Here is a 14,240-nt window from a genome sequence, read left to right as displayed (position 1 = left end):
TTCTGCTGACTAAAAACACTCATGGAGAGGGCGACATGTACTGTATGCTCGAAGGATTTCTAACGGTGCGACAGCTGACACTTTTGCTTGCTACGAACTGATTATTTGTTTGTTCGTGTGATTTGATCTCGCCGAAGACAGGATGTCGTCAAAAAGACACCAAACCTACTCCAATAGCTTTCACTTTACGACTTCAAATGGGACGTTACAAGGATTAAATATGACTATAAGTTCGAGTCCTGGTCCGTATCATTCAAGTGGTGCCGCTACTTATATCATTGTTGTCATCACCATCTACGCACTCTCCATTATGTTGTTCATCGCGTCTCACATCAGACGAAAAAAAGACATCGACGTCCATGATAAACAAGTCGAAAACTACATCAGTGGTCTGCCGAGGATTCGCCAACAAGAGACAAGGAGGTACTCGAAGCAAATCATGAGACAGCGCTTAGAGAGCAGCGACAGTCTCAGGCACATTCTCAAGACGTGGGAGGAGAAAGCTAAAGCAAACCGATCTCAGCGAACGAGCGTACGTGAGGCACACGTTAACTCGGATTCATCTTCCGATGTTTGCCGAAGTCTGCCAGAGAATGATCTCGATAGTTTGTGTTCAGCTCAGATGTCTCGTCTCTCCAACTATTCCGGCAATAACGAGATTGATCTAAATGCCAGTGGTCGGAGTGTCATGGAGTTCGGACGTCACCCGGGTGTTCTGAGCGACATCCCAGAGGTTGACCAACTCTCTGCTGTTGACACCGACGTCGAAAGTAGGCCAAACTCAATGACCCCTCTCCCAAATACTGTATCGTTGGGTGTGTCAGCACACATTGGTGAGATCAGTGACAGTGATCCAGAATGTCATTCAATTCCTGAGGACTCGTTTGATTGTCAAATTGTTGTGGAAACTGCAGCGACGCCATTTTTATCACCTGAAAGTGATTGTGCAGGAAATATAGCAAAAGAACAATCAAATGACTTGTCTGACAAACTGTTGTCTCCTTCATTGATGATAAACCACCAGCAGTCACCAGTCGAGGTGCATGTCTGTGGGAGACAGTTTCTGTCTACGTCATTATGACGTCCACCCGCTGAGACGATGCGTTATTGGAAAAATTAGAAAATTTAGTGCTGGTGCTTTTGTAATGATCGTCGGCCGCATGAGGACAAGTTCATTTCAACATCCTGATCGTCTTTCCTCGTACCGCATCACGGTTTGAACCATTTCCCTTCGTCAGCGCCTAGGAAACGTCTTTGAATTTCATGTGATTGTCCTGCTCTAAGTATTAAGAGCTCTAGTGCTTTAGAGAGGTTGTTGCCACGATGCAGTCTTCACCGTCTGGATGCGACATTCGGAACTACTTCTTTTACAGGCTATGACAGTTGCCGCCCTAACCTTTCAAAACGTAAGCTTTGCATCGTTTGGAAGCGACAGTTTATCACCGGCACCTTATTGTAATATCAGTGACCAGGGTAAATTGAATTGACGACATTTCTTCTTACGGTAGCGCTGCGACAAGCGATAGAAAGATCTCGTCTGAGGGGAACCCTTGTGAAAGGTAAAGCTGTCCAATTATAATAGTGTGTCCCGGGGACGCAAAAGGAATTGTCTCTCTGCGACGAAAATCCCTCCTTTGCGGTGCGCTTTAGATCTCACTGAGCTCTAATGGTCCTATGTCAAATGTACAGTAACATCAGCAGTATTTGAGTGAGATGAGAGAGCGATTTGATTTTTATAGTTTGTAATCAAAAATAACGTACGGTAATCAAAAAATGATACCTTATTACTGTTTTGCCACTGCTGCACCATTCTAATAGTTATTGCCCCTTTACAGCACACGAATAAAAACATTTGAAAAAAGAGCTGCGTTCCTGGCTTTGTGATTTCAGGATCTTACACAAGGACAGTGACATTTAATGAAGTCAGGTAAAACAAGAGAATCTCTGCCAAAAAGAGTACGGCGTCTCGAGGTGACGACGCCGTTGCAGCCTGAAGAACCAACCAATCATAATTCGAAGCGGATCGAAATGATTTTAATGGGCTAGGCTCGAGAGCATCTCTCTTCCAAGCATTTCTGTATGTTTTCGTCGCCTGCCCACTTCCTGGTCACAATAACAATACGTATTTTAGGAACCTGAACATTTCCAGGTCAAGTCCGTCATTTTATAGTGAAAAGTGTTGTTAATTACATTTATTTCGTTCATTTTGTTGTGTGACTGATAATAATTGGACAAATGGTTTAAGAAGGAAGGTAAGTGTGGGTTTAAGAAGGAAGGTAAGACAGCAGTTTTCGTAACTTCTAAACTACTAGACAGGTCATATTCACTGATTGGCCCTCACTGACTTAGGCCGGGGTTCCAATGATTTTAATTGTTTTATTAGCGTTTTCATGAGACATGTCAGAATTTGACACAATACGGAAAAAGATCGCGTTCCTATTTCAAAATCGACCGAAATTCTGTTAGTTGATATCATTTAAAATCAAGCCCAAAATGTCTACATTAATTGTCATCTTGTCATCAAGCTTGAGGCTTGCATGGGCACGACCATAGGCATAATTAGTCATTCAGTGTAATAATTCGGCAATTTTGTGCAGCTGACTCAGAAATTAATTAGGTAATCCCTGTCTATCAATTAACAAACAGGCCCTTACGAAAGAGATCTCAGATTTACCACGCTTGCACCATGATTTTCCCTTCAAATTTCTTGGTAGAAGTGCTTAAAAATTCCTCATCTATATAAGCTGGCACAATGTAATTAAAAAAACAAGGGTTTTCCCACAAAAAAAGAGTGGGAACCAGCCAAGGCAACGTTTGATTAAAAAACAACTATAATTTATTGCTGGCAGGTCCTTCATCAAAGTGGCAACCGCACACAAAATTCTCAACGAATTGGTAGTCTATAAAAAATAGAACGGCTCCTGGCTAGTTTTACAGTAATCAACGACTGGTGAGGCACACCGGTAGTAGCGTAGACAATCAAAACGACCTGAACGACCACAACAGTGAATTTTTTTCAGAATTTAGTTTTTGTGTTTCTTGCTTCATTTTGTCAATCTAAAGCATCTTTGGTTTCATATTTGCAAAAAAGGCAGCAGTAATAATTGCTCACAAATTGTTAAGCTCGTTCTTCCTAACTACTGACTTTGTAGTCAACGTTTACAATGGTTAGTATGCTTTTTTCACTCTTTCGTTTTCATCGGGCCATCGACCTGTAGAGTGTAGTGTAACGGCAGTGTATACTCAAACTGTACAAATCAAATACTGCAATCTCACTGCATGAGTGCATGCACCGTGATCATGAATGATGAACATGATGATCGTGCACTATGAGATGACTACACCGGCCACTGAATTATCTTAATCTTATTTTCTTCCTTGACCTTTCTGCCTCCGGCTCAGATGTTCAACCTAACCTTCAGCCGCAGGCCACTATGATACTGACTATGTCTCATGCCTTAGTCTTGAAGTCTAAGTCTACAGTGGCCTGCAGGGTTCAAAAGGGTTAAGTCAACAAGCTCTACAGGAAAAGGCTTTCCTAGATGACATTTCTTTCATTTTGTTCTCTATTTGCAGGCCACTGGTTCAGCAGCAGTTGGCCCATCTCAGGAGTTTGTTGTGAGGGCTCCAAGGTGTGTAGTGTAACATCATTGTAAGATTGTTGATTGGTGGAATATTTGCCATGACATTTGCATTGTTAAAAGTTGATAAGGCAACCAATAGGACCTCAAAATAAGTCGAGTTTTGGTTGTACATGTTAGTTCAAAGGCTACACATAAGGATGGTTGGCAAAGAACTTGCATCCATATTCAGCTCAGCAAAAGTAATTGTACCATCAATGCATGTCTTCTTACTGCAAGTCCAAAATCCATCAAAGATGTAGCAATATTTAGACTGTCAATTGCTTTCTTTCAGAAATGCCAACAAGAAAGTGAGCATCATGAAATTCAGTCGAACAAATAAAGTGGATTTTGCAAAATGTGGACCAGTATGTATACTTTAATGATCCATTCCTTTCCTCTCATCCTGATTGGATAATACAGAATTGATTACCATTTCAACAAAGGGAAAGTGTTTAGCCTGTGAGCACCTAGAAACTAAGAAAGCTAGATTTTTTACCATACAAATTACAGAATACATATCACAATTGAAAGGACTAAGTGGGTGCTCCTCTTTTGCTAAAAAGCCATGAACTAAGGACAGTAGTGAATGGATTTAACTTGGAAATTGCAGTGATACGCACTGTTGCCTCCTTGATTTCTATGACGATCATGTAACTGTTCAATATTTTCAGGTCAAAATTGAAAGGGAGAACAATTTGAGGCAATACAAAGCTTCCCATGATATCGAAACGTTACCAAAATTTGGTGCAGGGAGCGAGTTTGGGCGGGAACAGAAGGAGGAAGCTCGGCGGAAGAAATATGGTGTGATGTTAAAGAGATATGATCCTGAAAATCAACCTTGGATTCTAAAGACAGGCCAGGGGAAAGAAACAAGGAGGTAACAGACTCGGACTCATAAGCAAAATGTTATCTCCAATCAAGTTTTTATCAACACTGGTTATGATAAAATTGAACTTATCCCTGCATTCTGGTTGTGCCTTTGTCCTCAAAAGACCAGTTTGGGACAAATTGAAGTTTTGATAAAACACCTCTGAGCAACAAAGCAATGATAATGATGATTTTTCCGATCTTTCAATGGGCCTCTCTTTATTACAACAAGTTTTTCCATAGATTTATCAAAATCATATTTTTGCATTTTTCAGGTTTAAAGGAACTCGAGAGGGTGGTATATCTGAAAACACGTCATATTACATTTTTACGCAATGTCCTGATGGGGCGTTTGAGGCAGTTCCTGTGAATGATTGGTACACGTTTAACCCTGTCATCAACTACAGACATCTAACCATGGAAGAAGCTGAAGAGGAATTCGAAAGGTAAACTGTAGTTATAATTAAAGATTGGGTTAAGTTAATGAGTTAGATGATTCGAACTGCATTAAGGTCACAATAGGCTAATATGGGTCCATTTATGTTAGGCTGGTCATTGAGAATTTGGACATCACTATTGTCAAATTGTTTTTACAGGAGAGACAAAACTTTGAACTATTTTTCGATCATGGTTAAGAAAAGGTTGAACAAGGACGAGGTTGGTGATGATGAAGTTGACGATGGGGAAGGCGGTGGAAAGAAGAAGAGTGCATCGAAGAAGAAAGGATTTGTAAGTTGTCTACTGCTCACCATAACCATTCCGTCAATCTCGATGATACTCTTATCTTTAAAGACTAACACACTTCAGCCATTGCCCTTCTTTTTCTCAAAGTCAAAACAAATGTCTGCTGTTGGAAAAAATAGTGATCATTATAACAAACTCTAAGTTTCTATGATTTGTTTCAAAACATCAAGACATCTCGTCAAGAAATTTGTGTTGTGAACCGATTATTTTTTGTCCCACGTGAAAAGTTATTTATATTTATACATAATGACTAGAAATACTTTTCCCCACAGATGATGATGGACAAAGATGATTGGACTGATGATGAGGAAGATGATGATGATGATGATGATGAAGATGGTGATAAAGATGATGAAGGTACAGAGAGAGATATTCTTAAGAACAAGCCACCACTGGAAAACGTCTGTTTAGTTTTGGCACTTGTGACAAATTCTGGTTGGGCCCTTACTATTATTTTTAGTTATGCAGGTTTATTAGATCCTTATGGACATTCACAGACTCAGTAAACATGGCTCCTGGTTTCTGAAAGTTGCAAAAAGGAAAATGGCTTGTTTTGTTGTCATTTCAGACCGGCAAAAGAAGAAGGACAATAAAAGTAAAAAACAGAAGCGACCGGTAAAGAACTCAAAGAAAAACGACGATGATGAAGCAATAGAGGAAAGTGATGAAGGAGACTATGATGACAAGGAGGTTGATTACATCACAGATAGCGAGTCAACAGAGTAAGTATTTACCCTAAATTCACACTTTGTGATCCTCCCACACCCCACCCCTCATTATGTTAGAATCTAACACACATGATCGAATTATGCATCCCAATTTCTGTTCTTGGATAGGCCAATCAGCAGGACCTGTACATTTGTCATGACCAACTGTGCAGTTGTTTGACTCTTTGCCCTGTCAGTCAAGACATAACAAATAAGCCACTCTTGGTGATCCCACGTAGGGATGAAGAAATTTTACCTGAAGTTTTCATCTTCAGTGATTCAGATTTGGACATCATGGGTGACAAGTATCGGGAGCAGGGCGTAGTGGATGAGGACGGGTTACGGAGGCTGAATGAATCTGGGGAGAGTGAGGAGGAAGAGGAGGAAAAGAAACCAGAGGAGGAGGAAGCACCTGTTGAAGAGAAGAAAGAGAAACCAAAAGATGGTAAGTGAATACTTTCAGAGCCACATATTATCAGTAGTGGAGCTCAAAGTGTTGCCTAGTCTCATAGGACCAGGTCAAAAGTACCTTTGTGGTCTTTGACCATTCTTTAGTTGGTGAGTGATCATACAGCAAACCACATACTTTCAGAGCCGTATAGTGATGGAATTAAAGGGCTTTTTGGTTAGATTTCAACTCGGTGACTTCAGCAATAATTATAGGTTTCATTTGTTTCCAGCAGGATCAGATTCTGACAGTAGTAGTGACAGTTCAGATAGTGACGATTCTGATGATTTAGAACAAGGTGGTAAATTTCTCTTCCTGGTAAGTCCTACATCTGTTTTATTACTCAATTTTTGTTAATTATTTCAACTCTTTAAACGCTTACTCCTGCTACATGAACTCCAGGTATCCATTTTGGACAACTTTGATGACAGGCCATCCCAAACATCAGACATGCACCAAGTTCTAGGCTAACAAAATTCTCAGGAAGTATTTTATTTGTATTTCATAGCTTGATCTTATTCCAGGGTGGTGGCAAGCCAAAGAAAGAAGCAAAGAAAGATAAGAAGGAGAAAAAGGATAAGAGTGGTGCTAATAGTAATAGTAACAATACCAGTCGGTCATCGACACCGATGGGTCAAGCACAAGAGGAAGAAAACGGTAAACTATATCATTTCTTCTCCTTCTTTAAGTTGTAAATATCAAAATTTTGATGACTGAAACAATTGAATACATGTAAATGGTGATCCTTGGGACTGATCAAAAAACAAAGACTGCAAAATTGAACAAATTGAACAAATTATCATCTTTGCCATCTCTGATGCACACACCAATCATTTTCCCCCTGGCAAAGTCCGTCAATCATTGAGATTATCGATTTTTAAAAAGGTTGCCTTCAATTGTCTTTCAGCTAAGAAAAGAAAGTTAGAGCCTGATGCGCCGCAGAATGCCAAGAAATCGAAAGTTGATTTATCTCTCCATCCGTCTGCTTCTGCTCCTTTCCTCTCGGGCATGCAGTCAAGGTAAGTTGTTTTAGATGATGGTCCGGGTATTCTTTCAAGTCGGGTATTTTTGAAAGCAGAACATTGGGGGTAGTTCTTGTGGATTGTCCATCAAAAGGGCCAAATTCTCCACCATTAATGTCATGTCTTTCCAAGTAATGCCTTTCAACATTTAAGGTGGCAAAGGTCCTAGGTTTAAAGATACCTAAACCCTCGAGAAAAGCTAAAATTAAACAACACGAAAAGTGTGGGCATCTCAAATACCTCCTCATCATTGAATCATGTGTATCCTAACTGAGTTGCCTGGACCCTGTGACCCTGTATACAAGGTATTTGCCATGTTTATAGTGATCTGATTGATCTGTTTCAGCATTGGCATAACTGAAGATAACATCCGAAGGTATCTCACGAGAAAACCTATGACGACGAAGGACTTACTGCAGAAATTCAAATCAAAACAGCCAGGAGAATCCAAGGAACATTTAGTTACAACTGTCGCACAACTTCTGAAGAAAATCAACCCAGAAAAGACAGTTATCAAAGGAAAAATGTATTTGTATTTGAAAAAGCCGGAATGAACATTTGGAGTGGTCTGTTTGGTGTCATGTGCTACATGTACGAGCCCGAATGAACGTTCGTTTTGGACAGTTCGGTATGTGCTCAGGAATAGGAGCTCAGATTAACACTCCTATGACTACGAGGCTGTTTGGCGTCGATTCGGCCAGAGCCAGTTTGGTCTCCTTATGAAGTGTGCATGTGTGGGTGTATTTTCACCCATGGAGGAACCCTTCAAATTGAGGATGGAGGGCATGGCAGAATTAACTCATGTTGTCAATCCTTGCCTGTCCTGATACGTGCTTGGGTCACTTGGACATTTGCTACCAAGTCAAGCACTCAATGTCGCAAGCTGGAAGCAAATACATTTGAGAAGTTGACTTCATCATTACAATCATGTGGTTGTAGTGGTGCAACTGATCAACATTTTCACTGTACCAAAAAAGTCGAGACCAGTCTAGATATAGAACAGAAAGTCAATGTTTTGAAAAGTGTTTTATTATTTCAATTACTGTAAACCAGGTAATGTTAACGACCGTTATATTTTGGTGATTTTCTATCACAATTTGGGAGGGAAACTAAAAATTTCAACTCTTCTGCATCAACCAATAAGTTTTGGCAGCTAACACAGAATTCAGCCTGCACAAAATGAAAACTGATCAAATTTCTCAACTCTTTGCTTCTCGAACATTACCTGGTGTACAATATTCAGGATATATTAAACTCTGGCCATACTCTTTGCAGTGATCGAAATGTTATTTATTGCAAGTGGCAGAAAACATAATAAATATTTGTATGTATTTACATCTGTTCATCACATTCTTGTTTGGTTTAACGCCCTGCAGAGTTATGTTTCACTCTATAACCTTACATGTTGGAAATAGTTCTGAGATCTCATTTATCACAGCCAATATAAAACCTTAGTCTTGCAAATTGCAAATTGCAACTTGTACAGCAACTCTATGTCCTTGACTACCATGGTCTTTATTTGCACAGTCGTATGTGTCCTTTCAGAGTTTGTACATGTAGGTATCTAAGAACCTTGAGATACTTGATCCCCAACTTTTGAGAATAACTATTGATTTGAGTAGATTATTAGTCACAGCACAGGCCGACATATGCGGCTTTGAATTCAGATGAAATTCCATTTGCATTAGAGAGACAAGCAGAGGCAAGATGCTCAAATCATCGGACATAGTATGCCTGATTACCACTGTTGAGTCCAGAAAACCATGAATGTCACTTCAACTTTGTTGTGATCTACGCAGCAACCAGTCCAGGCCATTTCCAACACCCTCAAGTCCTTCTACAACACAATCATGAGCCTGCCACGGCCGACTTAACTTTCCTAACTGAAGGTACTTCACAATGTCTATACAAGCTCTTCTGGGTGTAGCATTGTCTTTTGTACATGTTAGCACCAATACAGGGACGCTAGGATTTGCCCATTGCTCGTTGACCATGGCAAACAATTCGTGGCGACTCCACTCTACTGAAAACAGAGGTATAAGATTAGAACTATTGTAAGATTTTCATCTTTATGCACGAAATGTACTTCCAATAAATGAATGCTTTATTTCTGATGTCCGAGCCGTGTCTCGCTGATTTTTTGACTCTAGATGTTCATTATACAAAGTATTCTGTATGTCAATGCAAGAGAGAAGAAGGCTCCATGAAATCCTCTACTTTATGGATCACCATTCAAGAAATTCTTTGCTTTGAAATACTTCTAGTTCTCATCCAGTTTTCAATGCCACTTGTTAAACTGAATAAAAATTTAGATGAATATGTAAGAGTTGTAAAATTTAGGGCACACTACGTACCACAGGTTTTACAGTCAATGTACTTACATTCTGAGCTATCCACTGCCGAACTAGCATTGACCACATAAACAAATGCATTCATTTTTCGGCTGACCTCCCTCAGTGAGTGGCTCAATTCAAACTGAACTTGGTCCAGCTCTCCTTGCCCTTCCTCCACATTGCCTAAATGATGTAGCATCTTATTTTTCTTTAGTCTCTGTTCCGGGCTTAATGCTTGCCATGAAACCCGGTCTTCCTTTGTTGAAGAATACAAAGTAAATAGGTGGAAGTTCAGCTGGTTCTTTAATTTGAATGCGATTCCTGATCCCATACCTGAAATAAAGCGTCAGATTGTAAGTGGAAAATATGTATGCAAACTGTGAATTATTTCTGAATGACCGGATGTGTTTCAAACAGTTTTTTTACAACCCAACCTCCCAATTGCATACTTCAATACTTTTCATTAGTGCAAGTATGTCGATGAATATGGCTCTTCTTAACATAGAGTTTCAATCTGGAATCTCTGTTATCTATAATGAATAAAGACTTCGTCCATATTCATTCTTGCTGCTATTGTTTTCAAAGTCTTTCTACATGCTCTGAAGAATATAGTTGTTGCTCTGATGAAACAATGCATAATCTAAACCTAGAGTGAATCAAAGTGGCTGAACCTCTAAACCATTTCTGACCTTGGTTAAAATTTCAACTTTTTATCAAATTACCTGCAACTTCCCCTGGGATGAGAGCTGTTCTCTGAAATTCACCAGATTTGTCCCATAGTATATTCCTGAATATACTACTGGTTTCGTTCTCAAGTCCTGGTCCAAACATTGCCACCTTTGGTGCATGTCTCGGCAAGAGTGATCTGAATAAGCTAGACAGGTTGATGAAGTGTAAAAATTCCTGCTGGCGCATTTGATTGAAGTCTGGAGAACAGCGTAAATATCTGAAAAAAATGAAATAGCATGTTAATCATTGAAGAATTTAACTCGTAGCTCTGTTTCTTTAATGGGTTTCTTCTTCAGTGAGGAAAGTTTCCTGAGGCACAGAATAGCTGTAGAGTATTTTGTTATGCTTTCCCAGAGTTCAAGGTGTGGGCCAACTTACATTTCTTTGCTAGACCAATCTGATTCACATTCTCTGTACATCTCTGGGTTGGTCATATGCCCTATAACATGCCAGGATCTGACATCGTCATTCAGCTTGTGTTTCCATAGGAGTTCATCATTGGCGAGATGATACCACCGCTTTGAGACTGTGCTCACCTTGCACAAATCCTTCGGACTTAGAAAGGAGAAAATGTGCAGCAATGCATCATCCTGAAAAAGAATTATATATCAGTATTAAACAATGTCATTATAAACAATACTTCTTCAGTTCCCATCCCAGTTCAAACTGAAGACCAAGGCAATACACCCCCCCCCCCCCCCCCAAGTGAGTTTGGGTCTCTCAAGAAACCTATCGTACAAGTCTAAATCTAAATCGCAGGATGTTCTGTCCACTTACCGGTAAGTTCAAGAGAACATCCTCATCCATCTGAGCAGACTCTTCCTGCTCTATCTCACAACCTGGTCTCTCAAAATCACTTGTGGTTTCCTTCTTCTTTACGAGTCGGTTGAGAAATTGTTGCACACCTCCTGAAGACACTCGGGCCGTGTCAGAAGTCAGTACACATGTCTGGTATTTTGACATAAGGTCCTTGAGGTCACGTAGTCCTATATTGATTGGGTTGTCCTGATCTGAAGAAAACTGGTGATTGGAAACAAATTCAGGCTTTGGTTGAAAAGTGATTGGCTGCACACCACCGGCAAAAGTCAAATCCATTGGCATATCAATCTGAAGCATTTTTGTGAGTAATTTGAGGTTTCAAGACGTGTATACAAATGTTTGAAATGAATGGTTCTGTTCTCTGAACAGCAAATGACTTTGCCAGCAAACGTGGCCTTATAAACGGGTCATTCCCAGTCATCATGTCAAACATGTATGTTGGAATCCCTGAACGTGTCAGTTCCAACGTGGCATTTATTGTTTGTAAACATTGTGACATCACTTCCTGGCAGTGTCTTCCTTAAACGAAAACGAGGCTTGGGCCTTTTCCGGTAGCCTTCGGTACCTCAAAAATGGTACGTGAACTAAGAGATAAAATCCTTAAACATCGTGCTTTGTTGTTTATGAATCATGTTTAACAAATGATAATATTGAAACACTGTTATTGTTCTGTACTACCAAGAAGTAATGTTGGTTATATCTGATCGTATAGCTTGTAAATATTCACTTAAACTGATGATGTCTCCATAGAATTCTTGACTCCGGTATACATAGTGCACTACATTGATGTACGTAAACGCATTATGTCGTGTATGTACACATGGGCACATGCATGATGAGGAATTTTTCACGTTGGCAGCATTACCTGCTCTGCAAATTTGCAACACTAATTGCATGTGGCCACAAGTCGGTGACTGTGCCAGTGGCATGCAGCGCAGTGACATGCTCTTGGTGTGAAGTGGAATGGAAGTACTGTGTAGGCCTAGTGTGTACCCTAAGTCTGTGTAGTCATAAGTAAAGTTGGCTGGAGGTGATTCCAGAAGTGACGTCTGACACAACAATGAGTGACAAAGGTGGGTGCTGGGTGGGGGAATGAAATAGCGTCTAGATTAGCCTACCAAAATCTGACTAATATATTTTTGTACTTTCAGACGAAAGGTACATCAAGTTTTGGAAAGCGTCACAACAAGACACACACTCTGTGTCGTCGCTGTGGGCGCAGCAGCTATCATATCCAGAAGAAAACATGTGCACAGTGTGGCTACCCCGCTGCTAAAACCAGGCACTGTAAGTATTCTTTGAGACTGGCTCATCATGCAACAAGGCTCATCATGCAACAAGGCTCATCATGCAACAATGCATGTCGTGCTGAAGGAGGTTGCATTTGCATTCACAACCTGCTGTAAAGAGGAAATGGCAGCATCAATGGACCACATTTATTGTCATAACGGGCGTGACTGTCCGTGTCCTTAGTCTGCGAGACTCCAGCGAAACTGGGGTCTTCGATAAGTTATAAGTTATTCATTGGAAAAAGCGTTTTCCTTTGCTTGAAGAATGAAGGTTCATCTCCGAACTAAGCAAACTTGGCCAAGGCATTGTTTAGGTAATCCTTGTTTAATGGCTACATCAGGTCCACACCTCTTTAATTTCCCCAATAGGTATGACACTTGGAAGCTAGACTACTGTTCTCTCATGATAAAAGCATGATCAATCCGACCTTGCTTTTGAAATTTCTTTGCTTTTGTTAAACTCTTTGTCTTTTTTCAGACAACTGGAGTGTCAAGGGAAAGAGGAGGAAGACAACTGGCACTGGCCGTATGCGACACCTCAAGATCGTACACAGACGATTCAGGTATGGAAATTGACTTGTCAAGTTATGCATGGTGCTATAATTCTTTATTGTATCAAATATTTATGTGGTGACCATGATAGCTTTCTCGTGGCTGAATGAACTAAAAATCATTACCACAGCCAGGCGCCCTATTGATTGTGATTTAATCAGTGCAGGGAATTTAATTGGGGAAACTGTTCTTCCTTGGTGGCATGGCAAGAAATTGATTGTCAACTTATAAAGAATAGGACCTGTATTTTGTTGTCCTTTACTTTCATTCTTTAAATGTTTTCACCATGTTGTATTTGTATTTTTTTCAGAAATGGTTTCCGGGAGGGAACAGAGCCCAAGCCACGCAAAGCGGCTGTAGCTGCCAAGTAAATTAATCAATTTTGATGTAAAAATAAGAACTGAAAAAAATATTGTACAGACAATTTCCATCTTGTTTTTGCTTTCGTTGATGGAATAAAAAGGAATGGTATCATTGAGCTGAATCCCAGAATGTAGTCCGTAGAGAAATTCAGATTTTGATCAAAGAATCTGGTGACATTTGGCAACAGATATATCATGTTGCCTCAGAAATGCAATGTCGCAGTGTTTTAAATGTTAGGTACACCAAGAAACAAAACAACTGATATGGTGACTTTAACCAGAGAAATAAATTGCTTCATTCTCGAATCAAAATCTGAACTTATCTAGTTGTGCTGAAGTCCCTTGCTCTTCTACGTTTTGGCCAGTCCCATTGGGCAATTCATGTGATGGAGCTAAAATGGTTGGCCTTTCATATCGGATACCTGTGAAAGCCACAAGTGAGATCAGATTGTCACAACCACACTGAATCGGGCCTGGTACCTCCACCATCTTCTCTTGCCAAGACGAAAGTTGAGATGGTGATCACCACACCAAATGGGGCTGTGACCTCCACGTCTTGTGAAATGGTGAGAAAGATGAGAAGGTCACATCTGCTGAGACTAAGAGATCGTTGAGACAGACACAACCTGACCGAATTTAGCTTGGCATCTCCACTGTCTTGCCAAAACGATGAGACAGACACAACCTTACCAAATCAGGCCTGGCATTCTCTACTCTAGCCTTGCCAGCATGGTGAGGGAGGTGA

At 40.3% G+C, this 14,240-nt stretch overlaps 3 protein-coding genes across 4 annotated transcripts; 2 read left to right on the top strand and 1 right to left on the bottom strand.

Moving 5' to 3' along the window:
- The first annotated feature begins 2,994 nt into the window (after nucleotides 1-2,994).
- LOC135486391 (general transcription factor IIF subunit 1-like) lies at nucleotides 2,995-10,301 on the top strand. Of its 2 annotated transcripts, none has more exons than XM_064769155.1 (13): nucleotides 2,995-3,167; nucleotides 3,577-3,632; nucleotides 3,916-3,988; nucleotides 4,295-4,500; nucleotides 4,766-4,936; nucleotides 5,087-5,219; nucleotides 5,507-5,591; nucleotides 5,803-5,956; nucleotides 6,217-6,386; nucleotides 6,625-6,707; nucleotides 6,914-7,046; nucleotides 7,297-7,408; nucleotides 7,758-10,301. In XM_064769155.1, exons 1-13 carry the CDS (start codon nucleotides 3,165-3,167, stop codon nucleotides 7,963-7,965), a joined length of 1,587 nt encoding a protein of 528 aa, XP_064625225.1. In that variant the 5' UTR covers nucleotides 2,995-3,164; the 3' UTR covers nucleotides 7,966-10,301. The 2 variants fall into 2 exon arrangements, with proteins under 2 accessions (XP_064625225.1, XP_064625224.1); XM_064769154.1 differs by having other exon boundaries at nucleotides 6,622-6,707.
- Nucleotides 8,384-11,746, bottom strand: LOC135486392 (F-box only protein 4-like). Its single transcript, XM_064769157.1, has 5 exons — nucleotides 11,251-11,746; nucleotides 10,852-11,063; nucleotides 10,467-10,690; nucleotides 9,793-10,077; nucleotides 8,384-9,434 (listed from the first exon to the last, which is right to left on the bottom strand). Exons 1-5 carry the CDS (start codon nucleotides 11,587-11,589, stop codon nucleotides 9,187-9,189), a joined length of 1,308 nt encoding a protein of 435 aa, XP_064625227.1. The 5' UTR covers nucleotides 11,590-11,746; the 3' UTR covers nucleotides 8,384-9,186.
- Nucleotides 11,747-11,817: 71 nt separating this feature from the next.
- LOC135486626 (large ribosomal subunit protein eL37A) lies at nucleotides 11,818-13,557 on the top strand. Its single transcript, XM_064769568.1, has 4 exons — nucleotides 11,818-11,867; nucleotides 12,444-12,579; nucleotides 13,060-13,144; nucleotides 13,444-13,557. Exons 1-4 carry the CDS (start codon nucleotides 11,865-11,867, stop codon nucleotides 13,502-13,504), a joined length of 285 nt encoding a protein of 94 aa, XP_064625638.1. The 5' UTR covers nucleotides 11,818-11,864; the 3' UTR covers nucleotides 13,505-13,557.
- The last annotated feature ends 683 nt before the right edge of the window (nucleotides 13,558-14,240 follow it).

The sequence above is a fragment of the Lineus longissimus genome, chromosome 4 (assembly GCF_910592395.1).
Source record: "Lineus longissimus chromosome 4, tnLinLong1.2, whole genome shotgun sequence".
Classification (NCBI taxonomy): domain Eukaryota; kingdom Metazoa; phylum Nemertea; class Pilidiophora; order Heteronemertea; family Lineidae; genus Lineus; species Lineus longissimus.
The sequence above is the reverse complement of the archived record's forward strand: the minus strand, read 5'-3'. Positions and strand labels throughout refer to the sequence as shown.